Source organism: Scyliorhinus canicula, chromosome 6 (assembly GCF_902713615.1).
Source record: "Scyliorhinus canicula chromosome 6, sScyCan1.1, whole genome shotgun sequence".
Taxonomy (NCBI): Eukaryota; Metazoa; Chordata; class Chondrichthyes; order Carcharhiniformes; family Scyliorhinidae; genus Scyliorhinus; species Scyliorhinus canicula.
Window position 1 is genome coordinate 12282583 of NC_052151.1, and position 24037 is coordinate 12306619.

Genomic DNA, 24037 nt, shown 5'->3' on the forward strand with positions numbered 1-24037 from the left:
CCAGCAGGATCTTCCAGTCCCACCGATAGCAAATCCCCGTCACCAGCAGGATCTTCCAGTCCCACCGATAGCAAATCCCCACTCACCAGCAGGATCTTCCAGTCCCACCGATAGCAAATCCCCGTCACCAGCAGGATCTTCCAGTCCCACCGATAGCAAACCCCACTCACCAGCAGGATCTTCCAGTCCCACCGATAGTAAACCCCACTCACCAGCAGGATCTTCCAGTCCCACCGATAGCAAACCCCACTCACCAGCAGGATCTTCCAGTCCCACCGATGGCAAACCCCACTCACCAGCAGGATCTTCCAGTCCCACCGATGGCAAATCCCCGTCACCAGCAGGATCTTCCAGTCCCACCGATAGCAAATCCCACTCACCAGCAGGATCTTCCAGTCCCACCGATGGCAAACCCCACTCACCAGCAGGATCTTCCAGTCCCACCGATGGCAAACCCCACTCACCAGCAGGATCTCCGGTCCCCCCGATGGCAAACCCCCGTCACCAGCAGGATCTCCGGTCCCCCCGATGGCAAACCCCCGTCACCAGCAGGATCTTCCAGTCCCACCGATAGCAAACCCCACTCACCAGCAGGATCTTCCAGTCCCACCGATAGCAAATCCCCGTCACCAGCAGGATCTTCCAGTCCCACCGATAGCAAACCCCACTCACCAGCAGGATCTTCCGGTCCCACCGATAGCAAACCCCACTCACCAGCAGGATCTTCCAGTCCCACCGATAGTAAACCCCACTCACCAGCAGGATCTTCCAGTCCCACCGATGGCAAATCCCACTCACCAGCAGGATCTTCCAGTCCCACCGATAGCAAACCCCACTCACCAGCAGGATCTTCCAGTCCCACCGATAGCAAACCCCACTCACCAGCAGGATCTTCCAGTCCCACCGATAGTAAACCCCACTCACCAGCAGGATCTTCCAGTCCCACCGATGGCAAATCCCACTCACCAGCAGGATCTTCCAGTCCCACCGATAGCAAATCCCACTCACCAGCAGGATCTTCCAGTCCCACCGATAGCAAATCCCCGTCACCAGCAGGATCTTCCGGTCCCACCGATAGCAAACCCCACTCACCAGCAGGATCTTCCAGTCCCACCGATAGCAAATCTCCGTCACCAGCAGGATCTTCCAGTCCCACCGATAGCAAATCCCACTCACCAGCAGGATCTTCCAGTCCCACCGATAGCAAATCCCCGTCTCCAGAAGAATCTTCCGGTCCTACCGATGGCGAACCCCACTCACCAGCAGGATCTCCGGTCCCACCGATGGCAAATCCCCGTCTCCAGCAGGATCTTCCAGTCCCACCGATAGCAAATCCCACTCACCAGCAGGATCTCCGGTCCCCCCGATGGCAAACCCCCGTCATCAGCAGGATCTTCCAGTCCCACCGATAGCAAACCCCACTCACCAGCAGGATCTTCCAGTCCCACCGATGGCGGACCCCGTCGTGGGTTTCCCAGCAAGAGGTGAATAACATGGGAAACCCCGTTGATAGTAGTGGGAACAGAAGTTCCAACCGTTGGCCAATAGTGAGCCATCTTCCAGTACCGTGAAAGACCCGGTGATGACGTGCGGAAAATCCCACCATGGGGCAGCACAGTGGCGCAGTGGTTAGCACTGCTGCCTCACGGCACAGAGGACTCGGGTCTGTTACCAGTCCTGGGTCCCTGTCCATCTGGAGTTTCTCCCCGTGTCTGTGTGGGTCTCACTCCCACAACCCAAAAAGATGTGCAGGGTAGGTGGATTGGCTACGCTATATTGCCCCTTAATTGGAAAAAATAATTGGGCACTCTAAATTTAAAAAAAAGAAGACAATCCCAATCTTTGTGTCACTTGCCTTCCCACCTATTTTTGTGTAATTTGCAAACTTAGTGCATTCATTTTGGTCCTCCAAGTCATGAATATATATTGGAAATGATTGTGGCCCATCACTGATCCCTGTGGCACTCCACTAGTTACAGGTTGCCATTTTGAAAAAGCCTCGCTTATCCCAACTCTCAGTCTTCTATCAGCTTGCCGATCCTCTACTCATGCTAATATACTAACCCAACACCATGCACTCTTATTTTATTAAGTAGCCTTATCTAGTGTTTTTGGAAATCCAAGTATATTACATCTATTGGTTCCCCTTTATCCTGCTCGTTACCATCTCAAAGAATTCTAATGGATTTGTTAGGCATGATTTCCCCTTCAAGAAGCCATGCTGACTCTGCTTGATTATATTATGTATTTCTAAATGCTCTGCGATTGCATCCTTTATAATGGACTCTCACATGTTCCCAACGACAGATACCTGATTTTTGTCTCGCTCCCTTTTGTTTCAAAGGGAGAAGTATTCCCATACTTGCACAACAAAATAAGTAAACAAATTAAATTTTTGAGAGCTATAGGAGCAGATCAATCGTTGATGGTGGCTGATGTTAAAATTTATGTCCCATATAGTTTTCCAAACGTAGTTATTTAATAGGAGACATTAATGGAAGGGCTGAGCCGGTTTCTTTGTGTAAAGTTAATTTAAAAAGTAACTTTGTAAATGGAATTATTATGGTGAGAATTATTCTTAAATTACCTGTTGGAGGAGTCGGTTTAATTCTAGCTAACGACTTGGCTTGTGGAGACAGTAATGCAATGACAACTGTATTGTAGGAGGCAGTTGATCATGCTGATCTTACCTTTTGAAAACTACTGTGGACAACATGAGACATCTATTGCAGTTAACAATCAATTGAAGGAAAAGCTGATTAAGCTAAAAGTCAACTTGCACATACAAAAAAGGAATTTGCAAATCAAAAAAGAGAATTAGTGAGAATAATTGAGAATCAATCATGGAAAGTGGAACACTTGAATGAGGACCTAAAGTATAAACTTTATAAAGCAAACTTAACAAAGGGTGATCTTCAGTTAAAACACAATGATCTTCAAGCATCAGAAGTATCTGTGAAGGTTCAGGCAAAATACCTTGAAAAGGAAAAGGAATTTCTGGTAAATCAGAATAATTTTTGAATGTGGTATTACACCGAAAAACTAACGAACTGTCTTGAGAAGAAGAACAATGAGATTCTTGACTTGGAAGTAAAACGGAGAAAATCACGAAGTTGGGTGATATGGCGTGTCACAATTCTAAAGCTGTGAATAAAAATTCATTGTCGAATAGTGATCCAGTTGAACAAAGCTGATTTAAGTGATATTACTGGTGTATCACTGCAGCACAGTGGTTAGCAGTGTCGTCTCACAGCTCCAAGGACCCGGGTTCAATTCCGGCCTCGGGTGATGGTCTGTGTTGAGTTTGCACATTCTCCCCGTTTCTGCGTGGATTTCCTCCAGATGCTCTGGTTTCCTCCCACAGTCCAAAGATGTGCAGGTTAGGTGGATTGGCCATGCAGGTGGGGTTACTGAATTATGGGGATAGGGTAGAGGCATGGGCCTAAGTATGGTGCTCTTTCCAAGAGCTGGTGCAGACTCGATGGGTTGAATGACCTCCTTCTGCGCTGTAGGGATTCTATCAAAGTTCATAGACAATAAGAAGGTAATTGAAGGAGCTGTAAAATTAGAAATTTTGTATTGTCACCAAGAAGAACTGAAATTGCAAAATGATTTATCTGAGTCAAGGAGCAGAGACACTGATCTAAAAGTGCTTGTCAGTGATACTCCACAAGATGTAGGTAGCAGTTGGAATAAAGGCAGGTGAACAACTTGTAAAAGAACATTCAAAATCGACTGAGAACTGGACTGAGATGGTTCAGAAATTGTGCAAAAAAGGTGAAAAGTTAGAAGAAACCAGGGAGGAAGTGATTGACATGACTCAAAAAGAATTGAAAATAACTCGCGCGAAATGAGACTGGGTCAAACGCCAAGATGACAAAGGGTCATTTGGACTCGAAACATTAGCTCTTTTCTCTCCCTACAGATGCTGTCAGACCTGCTGAGATTTTCTAGCATTTTCTTCTTGGTTTCTGACGACAGGGGGACTGGAGAAGTTGGTAGTGTGGGCGGTTTACGGGGCTATTTTGGAAGAGGAAAATGCACCGCTGGAAGAGATCAAAGCAAAGTGGGAGGAAGAGTTGGGAGAGGGCATGGAGGAGGGGTTCTGGTGTGAGGTGCTCCGGAGAGTGAATGCCTCCACCTCGTGTGCAAGGTTGGGGCTGATACAACTTTGATGTGTGTGAACATTGCCGGGGGGGGAGGCCCCTCGAACCACGTTCATATGTTTTGGTCCTGTCCAAAGCTGGAGGATTACTGGAAGGAGGTGTTTCGGGTAATCTCTAAAGTGGTGCACGAGAACCTTGACCCGGGCCCTCGGGAGGCCATATTCGGGGTGTCGGATCAGTACATCAGCAGGAGCTGTCTGTCACCCTGTAATGTTTGTTTAATTTACAGATGATTGTTTTCTTAAGAGTATAAAGAAAGACTTGCTGGGATGCATCATTATCCTTATTAATGATATTTTGTGTCATCCCTCTTTTATTTATTTACTGATTTTTCATTTAATTCAAGAGTACAGAGAAAGACTTCAGACTGCCAGGCTGCATGTCTTTCCTGTGGTGAAGGGGAGTGCCCCACAGGTCTTCAAGCAGAATATAAAGAAAGACTTCTGGGATATGAGGTGCTGGTGAGGGAGGAAGCAGACATATGTAATAGTGCATTCTGTAATTAAATCTAGTATCAAGGAAAATATTGCCCTCTGGTTTCCTACTTCACTTCAACAGCATTTAACGACTTCCTCCACTGACGCAGTGTGAGAGCAGTGTGTATCAACTACAAGATATACTGGAGCAACTCACCAAGGCTTCAACAGCACCTTCGAAAAGCATGACCTCTACCACCTAGAAGGAGCTGTGCTCCGAAAGCTAGTGGTTCGACTTTAACCTGGAGATGTAAGACTTCTTACTATACATGACTGTGACAAGGGTTGTCAGCGATAGGGCAAGTTGTGAGGGTGTTTGTTGAGGCAAAGAGGCAGAAATGCTGGAGTATAATTGGAGTCATAGAATAGTTACAGCACAAAAGGAGATTTAAGATTCTGTAAATTAATTTAACCTTTATTTGGGTTCTTGACAAAACAAGAAGTTGGCAGGCAGCAGTTTCAGAGTAACAAATTAAGAGAATGTGTTAAGAATTAAGCAAAGTTGGGCAGCACGGTGGCTCAGTGGGTTAGCCCTGTTGCCTCACGGCGCCACGGTCCCAGGTTCGATCCCGGTTCTGGGTCACTGTCCGTGTGGAGTTTGCACATTCTCCCCGTGTTTGCGTGGGTTTCGCCCCCACAACCCAAAAGATGTGCAGGCTAGGTGGATTGGCCACGCTAAATTGTCCCTTAATTGGAAAAAATAGATAGGGTACTCTAAATTTAAAAAAAGAAATTAAGCAAAGCCTAACCAACCAGGCATTAGAGTCACACACAGCCTTTACTTTTTTAGCAGCTCAGACACAGGTCAACGCTAGTTCTGATCTGGTCTGACATCTTCCTTCTGTTTCTTTTCTACTATGTTCTGTGAACCAGTACATCTGCATGCTGGATCTTTTCAGAGAGCCCTCTGTATCCCTCTCGAACTCTGCTATGCAAGATTTCTCCTCCCATATTTGGTAAAAGAAATTGAGTTGCACCTTTCATAACACAATCAATATTCACAATTACATCAATGGTTCGTTGACACACCGTCAGTGGCTACATCCTGGACTACAATTAAGTCTTAGGCACGTAGACAATTTGCAGTGTAAGTTGTTCTTCGATAAACCTTTGGTAACAGTTGCAATCAGAAGTATACAAACAGTAACCATTTAACTGTCTTTCTGCCTTTTACTGTTAGTCTGTACATTCTGCAGACAGGATTCTTGATTAGCGAGGGGATGAAAGGTTACCGGGGATAGGCGGGGAATAGGAGGATATAATCTGATCAGCCATGATCTTCCTGAATGGTGGAGCAGGCTCGAGGAGCCGAGTGGCCTAATCCTGCTCCTAATTCAAATGTTTGACAGACTCCATCTGTTTTCATTTCCATCCCGTCTTACTGAATTTTTCTAACATTTCTTTCTATAAATGTCTAGATTCATGCTGTCCCTCATGCCTAACCTAATTGATGCAAAGTTATAAAATTCAAGGAAAAAATATATATGAAAACCCATATTTCTTACATTCAAACTGTTGAGTCTGTACCTGCTCTCCACCAGCACAACTCAGCTAGTCCAACTCCCCTGCCCTATCCCGTAACCCTGCAAATTTTTTTCAGTTGAATGTTATTTATGCAAGGAGAAAAATGTGGTACGTTCTTTATTTTGTTTTACAAGTGCATATTGTCTCAACTTTGTTTCTTATTAGGGCAACATGGTGCCGCAGTGGTTAGCACTGCCGCCTCACGGTGACGAGGTCGTGGGTTCGATCCCGGCCCCGGGTCACTCTCTGTGTGGAGTTTGCACATTCTCCCTGTGTCTGTGTGGGTCTCATACCCAAAGATGTACAGCATCTGTAGGGAGAGAAAAGAGCTAACGTTTGGAGTCCGATGACTCTTTGTCAAAGATGCTGCCTGGTTTGGAGGATAGGTCTTATGAGGAAAGGATGAGGGAGCTAGGCCTTTTCTCTTTGGAGCAGAGGAGGATGAGAAGCGACTTAATAGTGGTGTATAAGATGATGAAGGAGTTAGATAGAGTGGATGTTCAGAGACTATTTCCTCGGGTGGATGTAGCTGTTACAAGGGGGCATAACTATAAGGTTTGAGGTGGGAGATAGAGGAGGGATATCCGAGGTAGGTTCTTGACTCAGAGAGTGGTTAGGGTGTGGAATGGACTGCCTGCTGTGATAGTGGAGTCGGACACTTTAGCAACTTTCAAGTGGTTATTTGATAGGCACATGGAGCTCACCAGAATGACAGGGAGTGGGATAGCTTCATCTTGGTTTCGGACAAGGCTCGGCACAACATCGAGGGCCGAAGGGCCTGTTCTGTGCTGTACTGTTCTATGTTCTATAGGTGGATTGGCCACACTAAATTGCCCCTTAATTGGAAAAAAATAATTGGGTACTCCAAGTATTTTTAAAAAATTTGTTTCTTATTTGCTGTGAAGTACTCCATTCCACCTCTGCATTTCCACACAATACACTCAGTAAAGCTGGTTCCTGGCGCTAAACCTGAAACTCAAAATTTTGAACAAAGTGCTTTTTAAAATTTGTTCATGGGCTGACTAGGCCGGCATTTATTGTCCATCCCTGAGAGCATTTAAGAGTCAACCACATTGCTGTGGGTCTGGAGTCACATGTAGGCCAGACCAGGTAAGGACGGCAGATTTCCTTCCTTAAATAGCATTAATAAAGCAGATGGGTTTTTACAACAATCGAAAATGGTTTCATAGTCATCTTTAAATTCCAGATTTTGTTTTATCAAATTCAAATTTCCCCATTTGCCATGGTGGGATTTGAACCTGTGCTCCAGAGCATTACCCTGGGTCTCTGAATCCAGTAACAATACCACTACGTCACTGCCTCCCCATTGTAGGTGATAGAGCCATGAGCACTTGCCCTCATAACCTTTTTTTGTTTCAAATGGTTTATTTTTGGATGCAGTGAAGGGACAGATAAACCAGTCAGGAGGAAGAGCTGAGTCCAGGCAATTGATTGGGACTAGGCAGTGATGTCACAGATGAGAGGGAGTAGTGGGTAATGAATGAAAATATAACAGGAAAGGGAAGGCTGAGGCTGCTGAGCAGAATTCACAGAATTGTTACGACGCAGAAGGTGATCCTTTGGTCCATCGTGCCTGCACCGACTCCCCAAGTCAGCAACTCACCGAGTATCATTCCCTAGCCATCTCCCCTTAACCCTGCACATTCTTCCTTTTTAGGTAACAGTCTAGTTCCCTTCTAACTGGTTTAATTGAACCTATCTCCACAACGCTCCCAGGCAATGCATTCCAAATCCTAACCACTCACTGCATAGAAAGGTTTTTCCTCATATCATTTTTGCTTTATTACTAATTAACTTAAATCTGTGCCCTCTCTTTCCCGATCCTTTCACAAGTGAGAACAGTTTCTCCCCAGCCACTCTGTCCAGACCCCACATGGTTACCTCGGATGGGTGAAGAAAAATATGGGCACTGATGGCAAGATATAAGGCAAGAGTGTGTGAGAGAGTAGGAGGTGATATGGAATGGCTAACACAGCGATGAGTGAAACATTTTCAAGGCATTTAGAGAGAGAGAGAGCAAAAATATCCTTTGAATTAACTTTGAAAAACAACTTGAAGTGATTCTCTATGTATGTTTGAGGGGATATTTTATGTATTTTAAATTTTTTTTGTAGTCTTTTGAAAGAAATTACAGCTGGCTGTGGATTGATCTGGGAGACATATTTTGAATACATACCAGTGCTACTTAACAAGAACCCTGCACTATAACATACGGTAAGTATATTTGTTTAAATTACTTCTTGGCATTTAAAAAGAAGTGCTTTACCTGAACATATTGTAAAATATGTAATTCTTCAAATTTTGGTTAAAGTCTGCCGTATAAATTTCAATTCTGGGAAAATATTTCATCTGCAAGTTTTCAGAAACTGTTTAGAGCAATTTGTGGAGAAAAAATACAACAGAAAAGGCCTCTGGCAAGAACCTGTACGTACATTGTGGTGGAAGTCAGTTTATATAATCTCTTTCCATTACAAATTTAGATACTGGAATTTTGTAGTGGAAAAAAGCTGACTCAAAATGATTGAAAAATGTATGCCAACAGGAAATAATATCTTCTTGGTATGAAATGCTGCAACCATCTCATTGTTAAACATATATATATTCATCAATGGAATTTACAAATGAAAGGAATTTATGCTTCAGTACAGAGCCATGGTCAGACCCCATCTGGTAAACCACGTTCAGTCCCAAGCACCACATCTCACTTGGTGGACCAAACGGTCACCTTCTGGGTCGTAACAATTCTGTGATATATTCCTTGCAGATTCACCAGAATATTTAAACTATAAGGGCGGGTCCATAATCTTGCATTGTCTTAAGTAGAGAAGATTGAAGAGTGATCTAATAAAACTGTTTAACTGATAAAATGATTGGAAACGGTAGATCGGTGTTTTTCAAACTTTTATTCCCGGTACCCACTTTTACCAACTGGCTAACCTTCACGACCAATGCCGGTTGACTTTCGCAACCCATGCCAGCCTTACTTTGTGACCTACACGTGACGACCTTCATGGCGCACCATTTTTTCTTACCTTTAATACAACAGGTGAGCCTGCTTGATCTCCACAATGTCACTTGCTTTGTTATTCGATGTTATATTTCTGCTGATGAGTTAAGTTCTGCTGCATCCTATGAAAAAAAATCAAGAGATTTGTCCTCAAACACGTCATGCCTTTGATGTTTTAAGGGTTTCAAACTTTCATTTACGAGTACCTCCCTACATATAACACACATGGACTTTGCATCTTGATTTTCATTGGCACAATTAAGAAAGCCACACCTCAATAAATTATTTTTAGACTGCTTTGTACCCGACTTCAGATTTTTCTATGGGTGTTCACCAGAAGCCCACGAGCTCTGCATACAGCTCACACCAGCAGTGCTAACCCACTGCGCCACTGTGCTGCCCGACGGCCAGAATTCCTATAAGCTGATCGCGGCCGTTGGACACTTCTCCTGCAATCAGGAATGCCGCTCTGATCGCTCCACACCCACCTGCGAGTCCCCACCCTGAGTTTGAAAATCCCTGCGTTAGATTATAGATCAAGTTATATTAATTGAGTTTCTTTCGTGGGAAAATCATAAATAACGTGACAGTCTTAAAATTAAAGCCACGTCGTTACGGCGGGAAATCAGAAAGAATGTAATTAGTAAAAATCTGTAATTCGCTTCTCCGCAAAAGGCTGTGGGTGGGACAATATGATCTTTTAAGACTGATAAAATACTTTTTTTTAGAGCAGGGTATCAAGGGATATGGCGATAAGATTATGGAGTTGAGGTTAGAATAAGCCATGATCTGGTTGAATGATGAAGCAAGTTCATGTGGCTCAATGGCCTACTCCTGTTTCTATGGGCGCAATTCTCGTGAAACATTTCTAAGTGTAGTAGTGAGCGGAAATTGCCGCAAACGTCCCGACGCTCAGCTCAGGGAGGTCAGCAAATCAATTCAACATTAATTGGTCCACTTAACGAGGCCTCACGGGCTTCTCGCCGCAAATGAAGGGTCGCCAGATGATTCGCCGGGACCGCGCTCACCAGCCCACGCCAACAAGGTCGAGCAACACTTGCTCTGCCAAACCCAGCCAGCTCGCCCAGGAGACCGGCCCCAAGATTCGGGGAGGCTGACCTGGGGAGGATACTAGACGCCAGGAGGGATGTGCTGTTCCCCTGATAGCCCCGGAGAGTCAGCCACAGGGCAGCCAGTGCTGCCTGGGATGAGATGGCGACAGCTGTAAACTCGGGGAGTGGGACCAGGAGGACTGTTCTCTCATGCAGGAAGAAGGTTAACAACTTACACCATGCAGCACGAGTGAGGAGATGTCAACGACCTGCAACCTCCCCCTCAAGGGGGCATCCACCCTCCAACTCCCCATGCGACCCCCAACCCTTCCTCTACCTCTCCCCCGTTCAAGCCCAACCCTCTTTCCACACCCCCCCCCTCTCCCACCACTGTGAACCATGCAAGTGGCTAACAATGCCCTCTCTGGAAAAGCTCTCCCATAATCTCCGGGAGAGGGCCTATTGTGGCGGAGGGGTGCCAGACTTAAGAATCCTCACCGCCTTTGAGGAACGGGCCGGGAGGTGACTGGGGTGGCCAAGGACAAGGCGGTCACCCACGCGGAGGCTGGCGGATGCCACAGAGGTGAGAAACCACCGGGCTCCACCCAGAGGATTTGTCAAACGTGACTAGTGATTGCCGTACTGACTGACCCATCCTTTCCATTGAGCACATGTCCATTCTCCTGCAGGTCCCCCAGCCAACGGCGCCGGCCCATTCCAGGCGGCCCCCTCCCCTGACTCCGCGGAGAATACCTCGGAGGAGAGCTCCAAGGATGCCACCGTTATAATCGTGGCACAGCTGTCATCTCCACCCTTCACCAGCGCAGATACACACAGCTCCGTGGGACATGTTCGTGGACAGGCTTCTGGGGCACAATCTGGTGAGCACCACATTGCTGATGATGCGCATCAGGTGGAGGCAGGAATTCCCAGGCGAGACAAGTCAGAGGGCTGCTGGATCCCAGGACCTAGCTGGGTCCCAGCCTGATGCTGAGCCTGTGGAACAGAGGTACCCGGAGCTGATGGAGACGATAGGGAGCAGCCGGGATATCCAGAGGGAGATGTCAGTGTCACTCCAGGAGGTCCATAGCCGATTGGAGGAGTCTCAGAGGCTATGGGCGCAGCAGATGGCGTCGGCAATGCGGGGCACCAAGGCCAAACCTGCTAGAGTGGTGACCGCAGCGAAAAGCCTGGTGCACAACATCGGCACCATGGATGAAGGTGTCTTAAGGCGTCATGCAGTTGGTGATGGCTGAGGGTCTTGGCAGAATTTCTGCCTCACAGGGCGATGAGACCCAGGCCGACCTTGATTGGGTTCTGCAGGCCATGTCCCGCTCTCAGACGGGAATGGCTGAGGCGCTGCAGAGCATGTTCCCGTCACTGAGAAACATCGCCAAGGGTGTCGACACAATGGTGTGGACCATGGGGCACCGTCAGGACTGGCAGAGCCAGATGATGCAAGTGCAGCCGAAGCTCGTACCAGCTGCCCCTCCATCCCAAGGTGAACCCGAGGACCCTTTGGGCACTGACCGTGCGCCAACCCAGATCTGTCCCATGGAATGGTGACGGTGACCATCAGCTCTCCCCAGTTCCACCACTCTGATGAGGCTGCACCTCAAAGTCAGCACACGGGACAGCGCGGCATGGCTTTGTATGTGCCGCCAACAAGTGAGCTGGAGCCCTCCAGTCCCTGAAGACGCCCATCGAAGGCCACAGGACAAGGTAGGCAGCTGGCTGCCTCCATCTCAGATTAGCATCCTGGGGAAACACCTAAATGTAGTGGTAGAGCAAGTGGGGCCAATCACATTGAGGATCACTGAGGGCACTGGGGGAGGGGTTGGGGAAGGCCCCCCCCCCCCCCCCCCCCCCCCCCCGCTCCCAACCCTCCCTCCCTCCCTATGGCGCTCACCCACCTTCCAGCCATGGACATGTCACTGGAGCTGTGTGCCGTCTGCTGGGCATTTGGATGTTGCCTCCCGCAGTGTTCAGATACAGTGTACAGGCATCAAGGTGTGATTGGGATGCTAGGTAATGACTCCCACATGCTACATGGCCAGCCCACCCATGAGAATCCACTTAGGTTGTGTGATGCGCTCACTGAACCACGATTACCAATAGCCTTCAGCCGCAAGGCCAGAGGCCTCAGCAGTCAGTTGGAGTTATGGGGTAGATGGGCAGGGACAAGGGTTGCCCCCGAATGGGTACACACGATCAAAGTGTTAGCGTGGTGATACCACGGTTGCCTCCCGCAATGCCTTCCCACCTCTGATGTATTAGGCAGGTTGGTTCGATGTGGACTGCACTCGATGCAGGGAAGTTAGAAACAGACGTCTAACACTGGAGAAGATCCTACACTGTTTTATTCAACTATAGAACTGCTATACATATTCAGCTGTGGGTCGACACTATACTGAACTGACTGGTGATCTTGTAGTAGCCTGACCAGACTTACTAGCTACCGCATGGTGTTTGCACTTGCTAGCTCGTGGGCTCTGACTGTCTCAGTAGCTGGGTCCCGAGAGAGCGGGAAACTTTGTCCCCTGGCTTTATAGTGGTAGTGTCCTGTCTGGTGATTGGCTGTACTGTGTTGTATGCTTACTGGTCATCCTTTGTGTCAATCACTGCCTGTCTGCGTCTCATTATATGCATGAGTGGCTATTATGACAACCTCTGCAGAGGATCCCCCACTCTCAGCCGAGCATAACAAGGCCGGATAATCACGCCCTATGTTCCTAATTGATTTCTTCTGATAATCTATGGTGGTAGTTGTGTCTCATCTGACTGAGAGATGAGTGGAATTTTCCAGATCAATCCTATCTCAGACAAGAGCATCTGCCAGGAGACTTTCAATTTCTGAGTTGTAAGCTCCAGACTCACAAACAGCACAGCTGCTAGTCCTTTATTTTCAGATAGTGTCATAACCAAATCATTGTACAGAATGAAAGAGATTGGTGTTGGGTACACTGGGTCAAAATGGCCTAGTTCTGTATTGAAGGAATACATCAAGTCATTAAAGTAGAACATACAGTGAATTATCAAGAGAGGAGAAAATTTTCAAAATGAAATAGAAAGATTAATCATATGAACTGAACCACAGCAGATTCAGTTTAACAAAGGGAGGTGTAAGAATGGCAAGTGAAATCTAAAAGCAGCTGTGCGAATGAGTGGATGAACAGAGGAGCCTATGTATGTAAATAATTGAAAGCTTATTCACTGGTGCAGCAACGTGCAAAAGAGCTAATGGATGTGCATTCAATCTTAAGAAGCATAGTCAGTAACTACAGGGCAAGTGATGGCCAAAGATATTTCAAGCTATAGTCAAAGAACATAATAGATCTAAAAGTAACACTACTGGCTATTACCATTGTTTCTATGAAGTATTTATATGCCTAGTCCAGTTCGGTTTCTGCTTCATGGTAACCCCCAGTATGTTGATAGTGGGGAATAGTATAAGAAGGATGGTTTTCACCTGCACCAAAATTGGACCAGTGTTCTTTCGGGGAAGATTGCTAGGGCAGCACGGTAGCACAAGTGGATAGCACTGTGGCTTCACAGCACCAGGGTCCCAGGTTCGCTTCCCCACTGGGTCACTGTCTGTGCGGATTCTGCATGTTCTCCCTGTGTCTGTGTGTGTTTCCTCCAGGTGCCCCGGTTTCCTCCCACGGTCCAAAGACATGCAGGTTAGGTGGATTGGCCATGATAAATTACCCTTAGTGACCAAAAAGGTTAGGAGGGGTTATTGGGGGCCTATGGAACACTCCATAGGGGATAGGGTGGAAGTGAGGACTTACGTGGGTCGGTGCAGACTCGATAGGCCGAATGGCCTCCTTCTGCACTGTATGTTCTATGTTCTAGTGCTGTTGGGGAGGCTGTTGGGGATCCTGAAGGTTCAGCAAGGATAGGTATACAGCCAAAATTAGGAGAGTCAGCAAGGCATAGAATGTTTTGACCAGTTAAGTCATAAGAGAGTTTGGCAAAATTGGATGGTATTTATTTTAATGCGAGGAGTCTGACGAAAAAGGCAGATGAATTGAGGGCACAAATTAAAACATGGCTTTATGATGTCATTTCTGTCACTGAGACATGATTGGGAGAGGGGCAGGATTGGCAGTTCAATATTCCAGGATACTGGATCTTCAGGTGAGAGAGGGAAGGAGGTAAAAGAGGAGTGGGCATCACAATTTTGATTTGGAAATCAATAACAGCCATCAGGAGGGGCTGGAGTAAACTGAAGCCATATGGGTAGAACTTAAAAAACAAAAAGGAGCAATCACATTGCTCGGAGTGTTCCATAGGCCCCCTAACAGTCCGAGTGAAATAGAACAACAGATATGTAGGCAAATTTCAGAGAGCTGTAAAAGTGACAGTGATCGTGGGGATTTAAACTTCCCCGCCATTAACTGGGATAGCAGTTGAAAAGGCTGAGAGGGAGTGGAATTTTTTTCTTTTAATTGAGAGCACCCAATTATTTTTTTTTCCCAATTAAGGGGCAATTTAGCGTGGCCAATCCACCTACCCTGCACATCTTTGCGTTGTGGGGGTGAAACCCACGCAGACACGGGGAGAATGGGCAAATTCCACACAGACGGTGACATAGGGCCGGGATTCGAATCCGAGTCCTCAGTGCCGTAGTCCCAGTGCTAACCACTGCACCACCTACCGCCCCCACTGAGCCACTCTCTGGGCGCGATTCTCCCAGAGGGGGAGAAATCGTAAGGCTGGCGTCAAATCCGGGCGGGTTTGACGCCAGCCCCCCCCTCCCCGACCGGGAACCGATTCTGGTCCCCGGTCGGGGCTAGCATGCCGCCGCCGTAAACTCCGGCATCGCGGGCTTAACGAATTTCGTTAAGCCCGCTTGCCAGAGTTTGCGCCGGCTGACGCGTTATATGACGTCAGCCGCGCATGCGCGGATTGGAAGACTCCAACCCGCGCATGCGCGGATGACGTCATCACGCATTTGCGCGAAACCCGCGCATGCGCGGGCCAGGATGCCCCTCAGCCGCCCCGCGAAGTGATACAGCGGGGCGGCGCAGGGACAAAGAGTGTGCGGGCATCGGACCCACTGCCCGCGTTCGGTGCCCACCGATCGCGGGCCCATGGCACCCTTGGCACGGCCGTGGTACTGCCATGCCAATCGGTGCCATGGTTTTAAAAATCGGGACTTTACGGCCGTTTTTACGAACGGCCAGACCAGGTGTGTTTGCCGTTCGTAAAAACAGCCGTAAAGGGCTGGGAACTCGGCCCATCGGACAGCTGAGAATCGCTGCTGGCCGTAAAAAAACGGCGGCAGCGATTCGTATCGGGAGTCGGGCGTGGGGGGGGGGGGAGAATAGCGGGAGGGCGTCGGACTAGCGTGGCCGTAAAATTTTACGAGCCACGCTATTCTCCGCACCGTTGTGAGTGCGGAGAATTGCGCCCTTTGATTTTGATCTGGCAGCCAAGGTTTAAATCTCACTATAGCAGACAGGGAAATTTGAATTCAGCGCAAATCTGGAATTAAAAGTCTAATGAAAACCACAAAGCCATTGTTGATTGTCATAAACACCAATCTGGTTCACTAATGTCCTTTAGGGAAGGAAATCAGCTGTCCGAATCTGGTCCAGAACCTGATTTAGAAGACAACCAATGAGACAACCAATGAACCGGAACAGCAGACCGAGAGATCTGCGGTGCGGCAACCAAAGAGGAAAGAGTCGAATTGGACCCCTCCGGGAGACCGCTGCCCTAGACTTGACATGTGTGCTCAAGCCGTCAGGGGTCGCTTCAATGCCAGATTCATCAGTCATATTCACAAGACAGCCCTGAACGTCACCCAAGCACAACGCAACGCCATCCACGCTCTCAAGACCAACCGCAACATCATCATCAAACCAGCAGATAAAAGAGGGGCCACCGCCATACTGAACAGAACGACTACTGCAGCATGGTTCAATTCCCGTACCAGCTCCCCAAACAGGAGCTGGAATGTGGCGACTAGGGGCTTTTCACAGTAACTTCATTGAAGCCTACTTCTGACAATAAGTGATTTTCATTTCATTTCTTTTATCACAACGGATGAATGGACATCACGCAACAATCGCCAGGCAGGAATGTTCCCTTCCAGTCGGGGAACACTTCAGCAGTCAAGGGCATTCAGCCTCTGATCTTCGGATTTGCGTTCTCCAAGGCGGCCTTCAACCGGAAACGTGACAACGCAGAATCGCCGAGCAGAAACTTATAGCCAAGTTCCGCATACATGAGTACGGCCTCAACCGGGACCTTAGATTCATGTTGCATTACATTCATCCCCCACCATCTGGCCTGGGCTTGCGTAATCCTACCAACTGTCCTGGCTTGAGACAATTCACAGCTCTTTAACCTGCTCCATCTTTACCTGTAAAGACTCAATTACCTGCAAAGACTCACATTCAAAGTATCGTCTTGCATTTTTTTAAAATATAAATTTAGAGTACCCAATTATTTTTTCCAATTAAGGAGCAATTTAGCGTGGCCAATCCACCTACTCTGCACATTTTTGGGTTGTGGGGGTGAAACCCACGCAGACACGGGGAGAATGTGCAAACTCCACACAGACAGTGACCCAGAGCCGAGATCGAACCTGGGACCTCAGCGCCGTGAGGCGGTTGTGCTAACCACTAGGCCACCGTGCTGCCCGTCTTGCATTTTTTGACTTTATCTATATATATGTTTCTGGAACCTACCTCTTCAATCACCTGAGGAAGGATCAGTGCTCCGAAAGCTCGTGATTCAAAACAAACCTGTTGGACTTTAACCTGGTATTGTAAGACTTCTTGATGAGTTAGAAGAGTGAGAGGGGATCTCATTGAAATCTATAAAACTCTAACAGGATTAGATCGGGTAGGTTCAGAAAGAATGTTCCCGATAGTGAGGGAGTTCAGAACTAGGGGGTCATAGTTTGAGAATAAGGGATAAACCGTTTATGACGGAGGTGAGGAGAAATTTCTTCTCCCAGAGAGTGATGAATCTGTGGAATTCACTATCACAGAAAGTAGTTCAGGCTGAAATATTGTGTAATCTCAAGAAGGAATTAAGTAAAGCTCTCAGGGCTAAATGGGTCAAAAGGTATGAGGTGGAAGGTAGGATCAGGGTACTGAATTTGATGATCATAATGAATGGCAGAGCAGGCTCGAAGGGTTGAATCGTCTACTCCTGGTTCAATATTCTATGTATGTTTCTATCTCTGGCCTACATGTGACTTTAGATACACAGCAATGTGTTTGACTCTCAAATGCCCTCTGAAATAGAGTTAGGGATGGGGAATAAATGCTGGCCCAGCCAGAAACGCCCGCGTTCCCTAAGTGAAAAAAAGCTATGACATAGAATCCTTAGAATATCCTTTAGGACCCAGCCAGGTCAGTCTGTGATGGTACTACTGAGCTATTGTTGGAAAGGGGCTGGTTTAGCACACTGGGGTAAATAGCTGGCTTTGAAAGCAGACCAAGGCAGGCCAGCAGCACGGTTCAATTCCCGTACCAGCCTCCCCGAACAGGCACCGGAATGTGGCGACTAGGGGCTTTTCACAGTAACTTCATTGAAGCCTACTTGTGATAATAAGTGATTTTCATTTCATTTCATTTCAAATTGAAGTCTGTAATGAACATAGAACATAGAACAGTACAGCACAGAACAGGCCCTTCGGCCCTCGATGTTGTGCCGAGCCATGATCACCCTACTCAAACCCACGTATCCACCCTATACCCGTAACCCAACAACCCCCCCCCTACGGGCAATTTAGCATGGCCAATCCACCTAACCCGCACATCTTTGGACTGTGGGAGGAAACCGGAGCACCCGGAGGAAACCCATGCACACACGGGGAGGACGTGCAGACTCCGCACAGACAGTGACCCAGCCGGGAATCGAACCTGGGACCCTGGAGCTGTGAAGCATTTATGCTAACCACCATGCTACCGTGCTGCCCTAAATGGTACTGCTATTGGTGATGGAAATTGAAGTGCCACATCCAAAGTACATTTTGTGCCCTTACCACCCTCAGTGTTTCTTCCAAATGCTGTTCGACATGGAGGAGTGCTGATTCATCAACTGTGGGGGTCGGTAAGTGGTAATCTGCAGGACATTTCTATGCCAATGTTTGACCTGGTGCCATGAGACTTCATGGGGTCCAGTGTCAAGCGTAAATTGCTGCTGCAAGCGTAAATTGCTTCTGTTTATGGTGTTGAAGTAGTTTGGGCTTTCCATGAAGCCTTTTTTTAAATTTTAGAGTACCCAATTAATTTTTTCCAATTAAGGGGCAATTTAGCGTGGCCAATCCACCTACCCTGCACATCTTTGGGTCGTGGGGGCGAAACCTATGCTAACACGGGAAGAATGTGGAAACTCCACACGGACAGTGACCCAGAGCCGGGATCGAACCTGGGACCTTGGTGCCATGAGGCCACAGTGCTAACCCACTGCGCCTCCGTGCTGCCCCCATGAAGCCTTTTCAACCTTGCCCCTCACCTCAGGTGAATTCAGCAGCAGTCAACTCTCCCCACAAAGTAGAAAGCAGCCTGCTGGGAGCGAAATATGGGCTGGAGCAGGGGGAAATGAAATGAAAATCGCTTATTGTCACGAGTAGGCTTCAATGAAGTTACTGTGAAAAGCTCCTAGTCGCCACATTCCGGCGCCTGTCCGGGGAGGCTAGTACGGGAATCGAACCGTGCTGCTGGCCTGCTTTAAAAGCCAGCGATTTAGCCTTGTGAGCTAAACCTATTTAGATATATGCAGGTTCAAGACTTTGCCAGAAAGGAGATACAGAACTTGCCAGCAGGTCCGGCTTCCACATTGCTGGAGGAGGTGCTGACGACAGGGGGACTGGAGGAGGGGGTAGTAGCGGCGGTTTACGGGGCTAATTTGGAGGAGGAGAAAGTGCCGCTAGAAGGGATGAAGGCAAAGTGGGAGGAAGAGTTGGAAGAGGGTATGGAAGAGGGATTCTGGTGTGAGGTGCTCCGGAGGGTGAACGCCTCCACCTTGAGTGCGAGGTTGGGCCTGATACAGCTGAAGGTGGTGTATAGAGCACACCTTACAAGGGCGAGGATGAGCAGGCTCTTTGAAGGGGTAGAACATGTGTGTGAAGGGGTGGGCCTGCAAACCACGTTCATATGTTTTGGTCCTGTCCAAAGCTGGAGGATCACTGGAAGGAGCTGTTTAGGGTAATGTGTAAAGTGGTGCACGTGAAACTGGACCTGGGCCTTCGGGAGGCCATATTCGGGGTGTCGGATCAGCCGGAGTTGGAAACGGGCGCGGAGGCAGATGTTGTAGCCTTTGCCTCGTTGATCACCCGAAGGCGGATCCTGTTAGGGTGGAGATCAATCTCTCCACCCTGTGCCCTGGCATGGGGACCTGCTGGAATTCCTGATGCTTGAAAAGGTCATAGAACATAGAACATAGAACAGTACAGCACAGAACAGGCCCTTCGGCCCTCGATGTTGTGCCGAGCAATGATCACCCTACTTAAACCCACGTAACCCGTATACCCGTAACCCAACAATCCCCCCATTAACCTTACACTACGGGCAATTTAGCATGGCCAATCCACCTAACCCGCACATCTTTGGACTGTGGGAGGAAACCGGAGCACCCGGAGGAAACCCACGCACACACGGGGAGGACGTGCAGACTCCACACAGACAGTGACCCAGCCGGGAATCGAACCTGGGACCACTGGAGCTGTGAAGCATTGATGCTAACCACCATGCTACCGTGAGGCCTCAAATTTAAACTGAGGGGAAGGATGGAGGGGTTCCACAATTCATGGGCGTTATTCATTATGCACTTTTGAGAATTGGATCACATTGAACACTAATGGGGGGCCTGGGAGTGTTGGGGGAGAGGGACTGTATTTGTTAGTGGTGACTATGGGTGATTCCTGATTCCTTTTTGTCATTTGTTTCTGTTAGCATGCAGGCTAATGTTTGGGGGAAGGATGGGATCGCTGTTATTGATATGGGGATGCCATTACATTCATTACTGATTATTGCTGGGTGTAAATTTGGGAGAAAAGTGAAAAAGGAGAATAAAAAATATTTTTTAAAAAGTAGAAAGCAGCCTATGGTCATGTGGGACTATGGCGACTTTTACTTCAGGAAGGGGGAGGGGGAGTGACCCGAACAGACGCAGGAGCACAATCCAGTTCCCATAATTGGATTGGATTTGTTTATTCTGTTCAAATATGATGCTGTATATAATAAAACAACTTTTATCCAGCTGAATTGGGTGTGAAATGAATGATTTTCCTTCTGAAGCATTTTGTTTTTTTAGCCTCATTGGAGCTGCTTTCATTGTGTCCGATTGAAAACGAAAGGGGGCGAGAGAGACAAAGAGAGAAGCGGCCATCTTGCCGTGGAGTCATTCAAATGAGGCAATTTCCGCTCTCGGCTTCCTCTTTGTCTGTTGGTGTGGAGTGAGCGGCGCCATTCTCAACTCCTGCAGCTTCACTCACTCAAGTGCGTAGCAAACCCGCCACCATGACTGAAGAAGCAAAGTTGTTCGTCGGCGGCCTCAACTTCGACACCGACGAGCAGGGCCTGGAGGATGTTTTCTCCAAGTACGGGCAGATCGCTGAGGTGAGAGTGATTAAAGACAAAGACACCATGACGTCCCGCGGTTTCGGCTTCATCACTTTCGAGAACCCCGACGACGCCAGGGACGCGCTGCAGGCGATGAACGGAAAATCCCTGGACGGGCGGCAGATCCGGGTGGGCCACGCCGAGAAAAAGTCGGGCGGCGGCCGCGGGTACGGAGGAAGCCGGGGCGGCGGCGGCTACAGCGGCAGCAGGAGAGGCGGCGGCGGCTACTGGGATAGGGACCGGAGCAGCGGCTATAGCGGCGGAAGCCGGTACGAGTCTGGAGACCGGGATAGCTATTCGGGTGGGTACAAGGGCCAAGGTGGATACTACTCTGGTAGTGGTGGCAGTTATGGAAACCGCTCGTACAGGGACTATGAGTGATCAAATATAGAGAAGCATTTCTGCCAGATTCAGGATCAACCTCCCACCTTGTTCATATAAAATGGCTCTTGGAACCGCAGAAAGCAGTATCTGATGAAATTTGATTTGCCTGTTATGTTAAAATGCTAGAAAACCATTTTCACCATTGTCATGATTAATCTTGTTACCTGTTGTTTAGTCTGGAGTACTGCTTTATGTCGGGGCTTTGGACTCTGAACCTCAAATACCATGTCGTTTTCTATATTCTTTTAAAAATAAGACCGTTGGTCATTCGGACGTTATCCTGGCGGCTTAAATCGCCACTGAGTCTCCTTTTGTCAGCTCCTTTTGGAATTTGTCGAAATCGTTTTGCTTTCTGGTGAGATTTTTCCACAATTCCATGCGGTGCAAAGAATGAAAGAGCGGAAAAGCTTCACTCCCACTGTCTGGTTGCTTCTTATACAAAATCTGATCTTTGGAAACCCGGACTGCCATTCTTAACAAGACTGGTCTCAGAATACCAGCACTCGAGTTATTTTTCTTTCAATCGACCGATTTTCGTTCAATCTGTTATGTCCGGTTCTTGTTTCAATTACCTCGTTATGAGGATGACATTTTTTAAAGCAAACATTATGCTCGGTGGCTTTTAATGCATTTGAACATCGTTTCTAAAGTGACCTGTTATTTTTTGGGGGGTGGGGAACTTTGTCTCTGAATGTTGCCACCATGTGCTCGAGTGGCGTGAGCCATTTTCCTTGCCACTGAAAAGTAATACGAGATCCGTTTGCACACCTTTTTCATGTAGCTTGTTAAAAGACTCTGAGCAAACTGATCGTGGTCTTTTGTTTTAAAACTGATTTATTGAAAACTGTAATTAAAAAGTCAATTGCTATTTGTTGTACTTTCATCAGCTGGCACAGCCCTTTGGACAAGCGTTGCCGCTGGGAAACCAATCTTTTGCCAGTGGATGTATCTGAATAAAATGCAGCTTCAGGAACACTCGTGACTTGTCTTTGTTATAAATCATTCCACTTGAATCCAAGGAATTTAATCTGGAGGTGTCCTTTTATTCCAAACTTGCTTCCATCGTTATTTGATTTCTCAAATTATGTCAATACGGTGTTTGAAGATAATGCTCGTGGAAATTCGAGGTAAAATGTCGGGTGTTTAGTTAAAATAAATCTTTTTTTAAAAAAACAATTTTTTTTTATCCTGCGTACTTGAAGAGATTTTATCCTTGCTCAGGTGTTTTAAGGGTGACTCCCAGTACCTCATTGGCTGTGATTCATGTGAGCCTCGGTGGTGTGCGTCTGCAATCTATTGTGTTGTAGGCTTAGCCACACCTTGCTGTTGTCGCTGGTAATAAACCCTGCTTCGTACCCGAGAAAAGCACAAGCACATTTTGTAATTATGGTTCACACATGAACAGAACTGCATTTTTAGTACTCTTTCTATATGCAGAAATTACTTCCTTGTGGACTATTAGCAGCATAGTGGTTAGCACTGCTGCCTCGGTGCCAGGGACCTGGGTTTGGTTCCAGCTTTAGTGACCTTGTGCTGTTTGCATGCTCTCCCCTGTCTGGTTTCAAACTCTTCTGTCCAAGGATCTGTGGGTTGCCCCTTATTGTCAGAAGTTATGGGGAGCAGGATAGGTACTTTGGATGCACTGTGGGGGTTCTGTTAATTCAGTCTTGGTTTCGTTCACTTTGTTTGCTGATGGACAACATATGAACAGGTGTAGGTAATTTTGCGATCGGCCTGCTATTCATTTGGAATTATGACTGATCTCTTGTATAATTGAAAATGAAAATCGCTTATTGTCACAAGTAGGCTTCAATGAAGTTAGTGAAAAGCCCCTAGTCGTCACATTCTGGCACCTGTTGGGGGAGGCTGGTACGGGAATTGAACCTGTGCTGCTGGGTCTGCTTTAAAAACCAGCTCTTTAGCCCTGTGTGAAACCAGCCTCATTAGTTTAACCTGTTGGCTGGTTCAGCTCACATGGGGCTGGTTTAGCTCACTCAGCTAAATTGCTGGCTTTTAAAGCGGGCCCGCAGCACGGTTCGATTCCCGTACCAACCTCCCCGGACAGGTGCCGGAATGTGGCGACTAGGGGCTTTTCACAGTAACTTCATTGAAGCCTACTCGTGACAAGCGATTTTTCATTTCACATCTAATTCCCAGTCCTTTCCACTTCCCACTTAGCCTTCAGCTCCTCTACCGACACCTCCTCCACCACCTGGTAGATGTCAAGATACCTTCCCATCCCTGACCCACACCCCCCGAAAGCACCCTATCTCTTACCCCCCGCGGGGGCAGCAAAGGGAACCACTCCACCTGCCGCCTAGCAAATGCCTTAACCTGAAGGTACCTGAACATATTCCCCGGGGGGAGCTCAAACTTCTTCTCGGGCTCGCTAACCTCCCGTCAATGAACAGATCTCCCAACTTCCTTATGCCTGTCCTGTGCCACCCCAGGAACCCGCCCAATGTTCCCTGGCACACAGTCCTCTATTCTAGTGGCCAAGATCTTCACCAGCAACTTGACATCCACATTCAGCAGTGAAATTGGCCTATATGATCCACACTGCAAGGGGTCCTTATCTCGCTTCAGGATCAGGGAAATCAGCGCCCGTGACTTCGTCAGGGGCAAAACACCCCCCTCCCATGCCTCGTTAAAGGTCCGAACCAACAGGTCCGCATATTTCTTATAAAATTCAACCGGGAACCCATCCGGTCCCGGTGCCTTCCTCGACTGCATGTGGCCAATCCCTCTAACCAGCTCCTCCAACTCAATCGGCGCCCCCAGTCCCTCCACCTGCTCCTCCTGCACCCTTGGAAATCGC

General features: G+C 47.8%; 1 protein-coding gene and 1 long non-coding RNA gene across 2 annotated transcripts in view; both read left to right on the forward strand.

The window, feature by feature from the left end:
• Positions 1-7380: 7380 nt before the first annotated feature.
• LOC119966990 overlaps positions 7381-24037 on the forward strand; it is an 84397-nt gene continuing 67740 nt past the window's right edge. The window contains exons 1-2 of the long non-coding RNA XR_005460890.1: positions 7381-7738; positions 8302-8401. This is a non-coding gene — a long non-coding RNA (uncharacterized LOC119966990). The remainder of the gene's footprint in view (positions 7739-8301; positions 8402-24037) is intronic.
• LOC119966987 (cold-inducible RNA-binding protein B-like) lies at positions 20604-22196 on the forward strand. Its single transcript, XM_038798963.1, has one exon. The coding sequence runs from the start codon at positions 20734-20736 to the stop codon at positions 21214-21216; it is 483 nt and encodes a 160-aa protein (XP_038654891.1). The 5' UTR covers positions 20604-20733; the 3' UTR covers positions 21217-22196.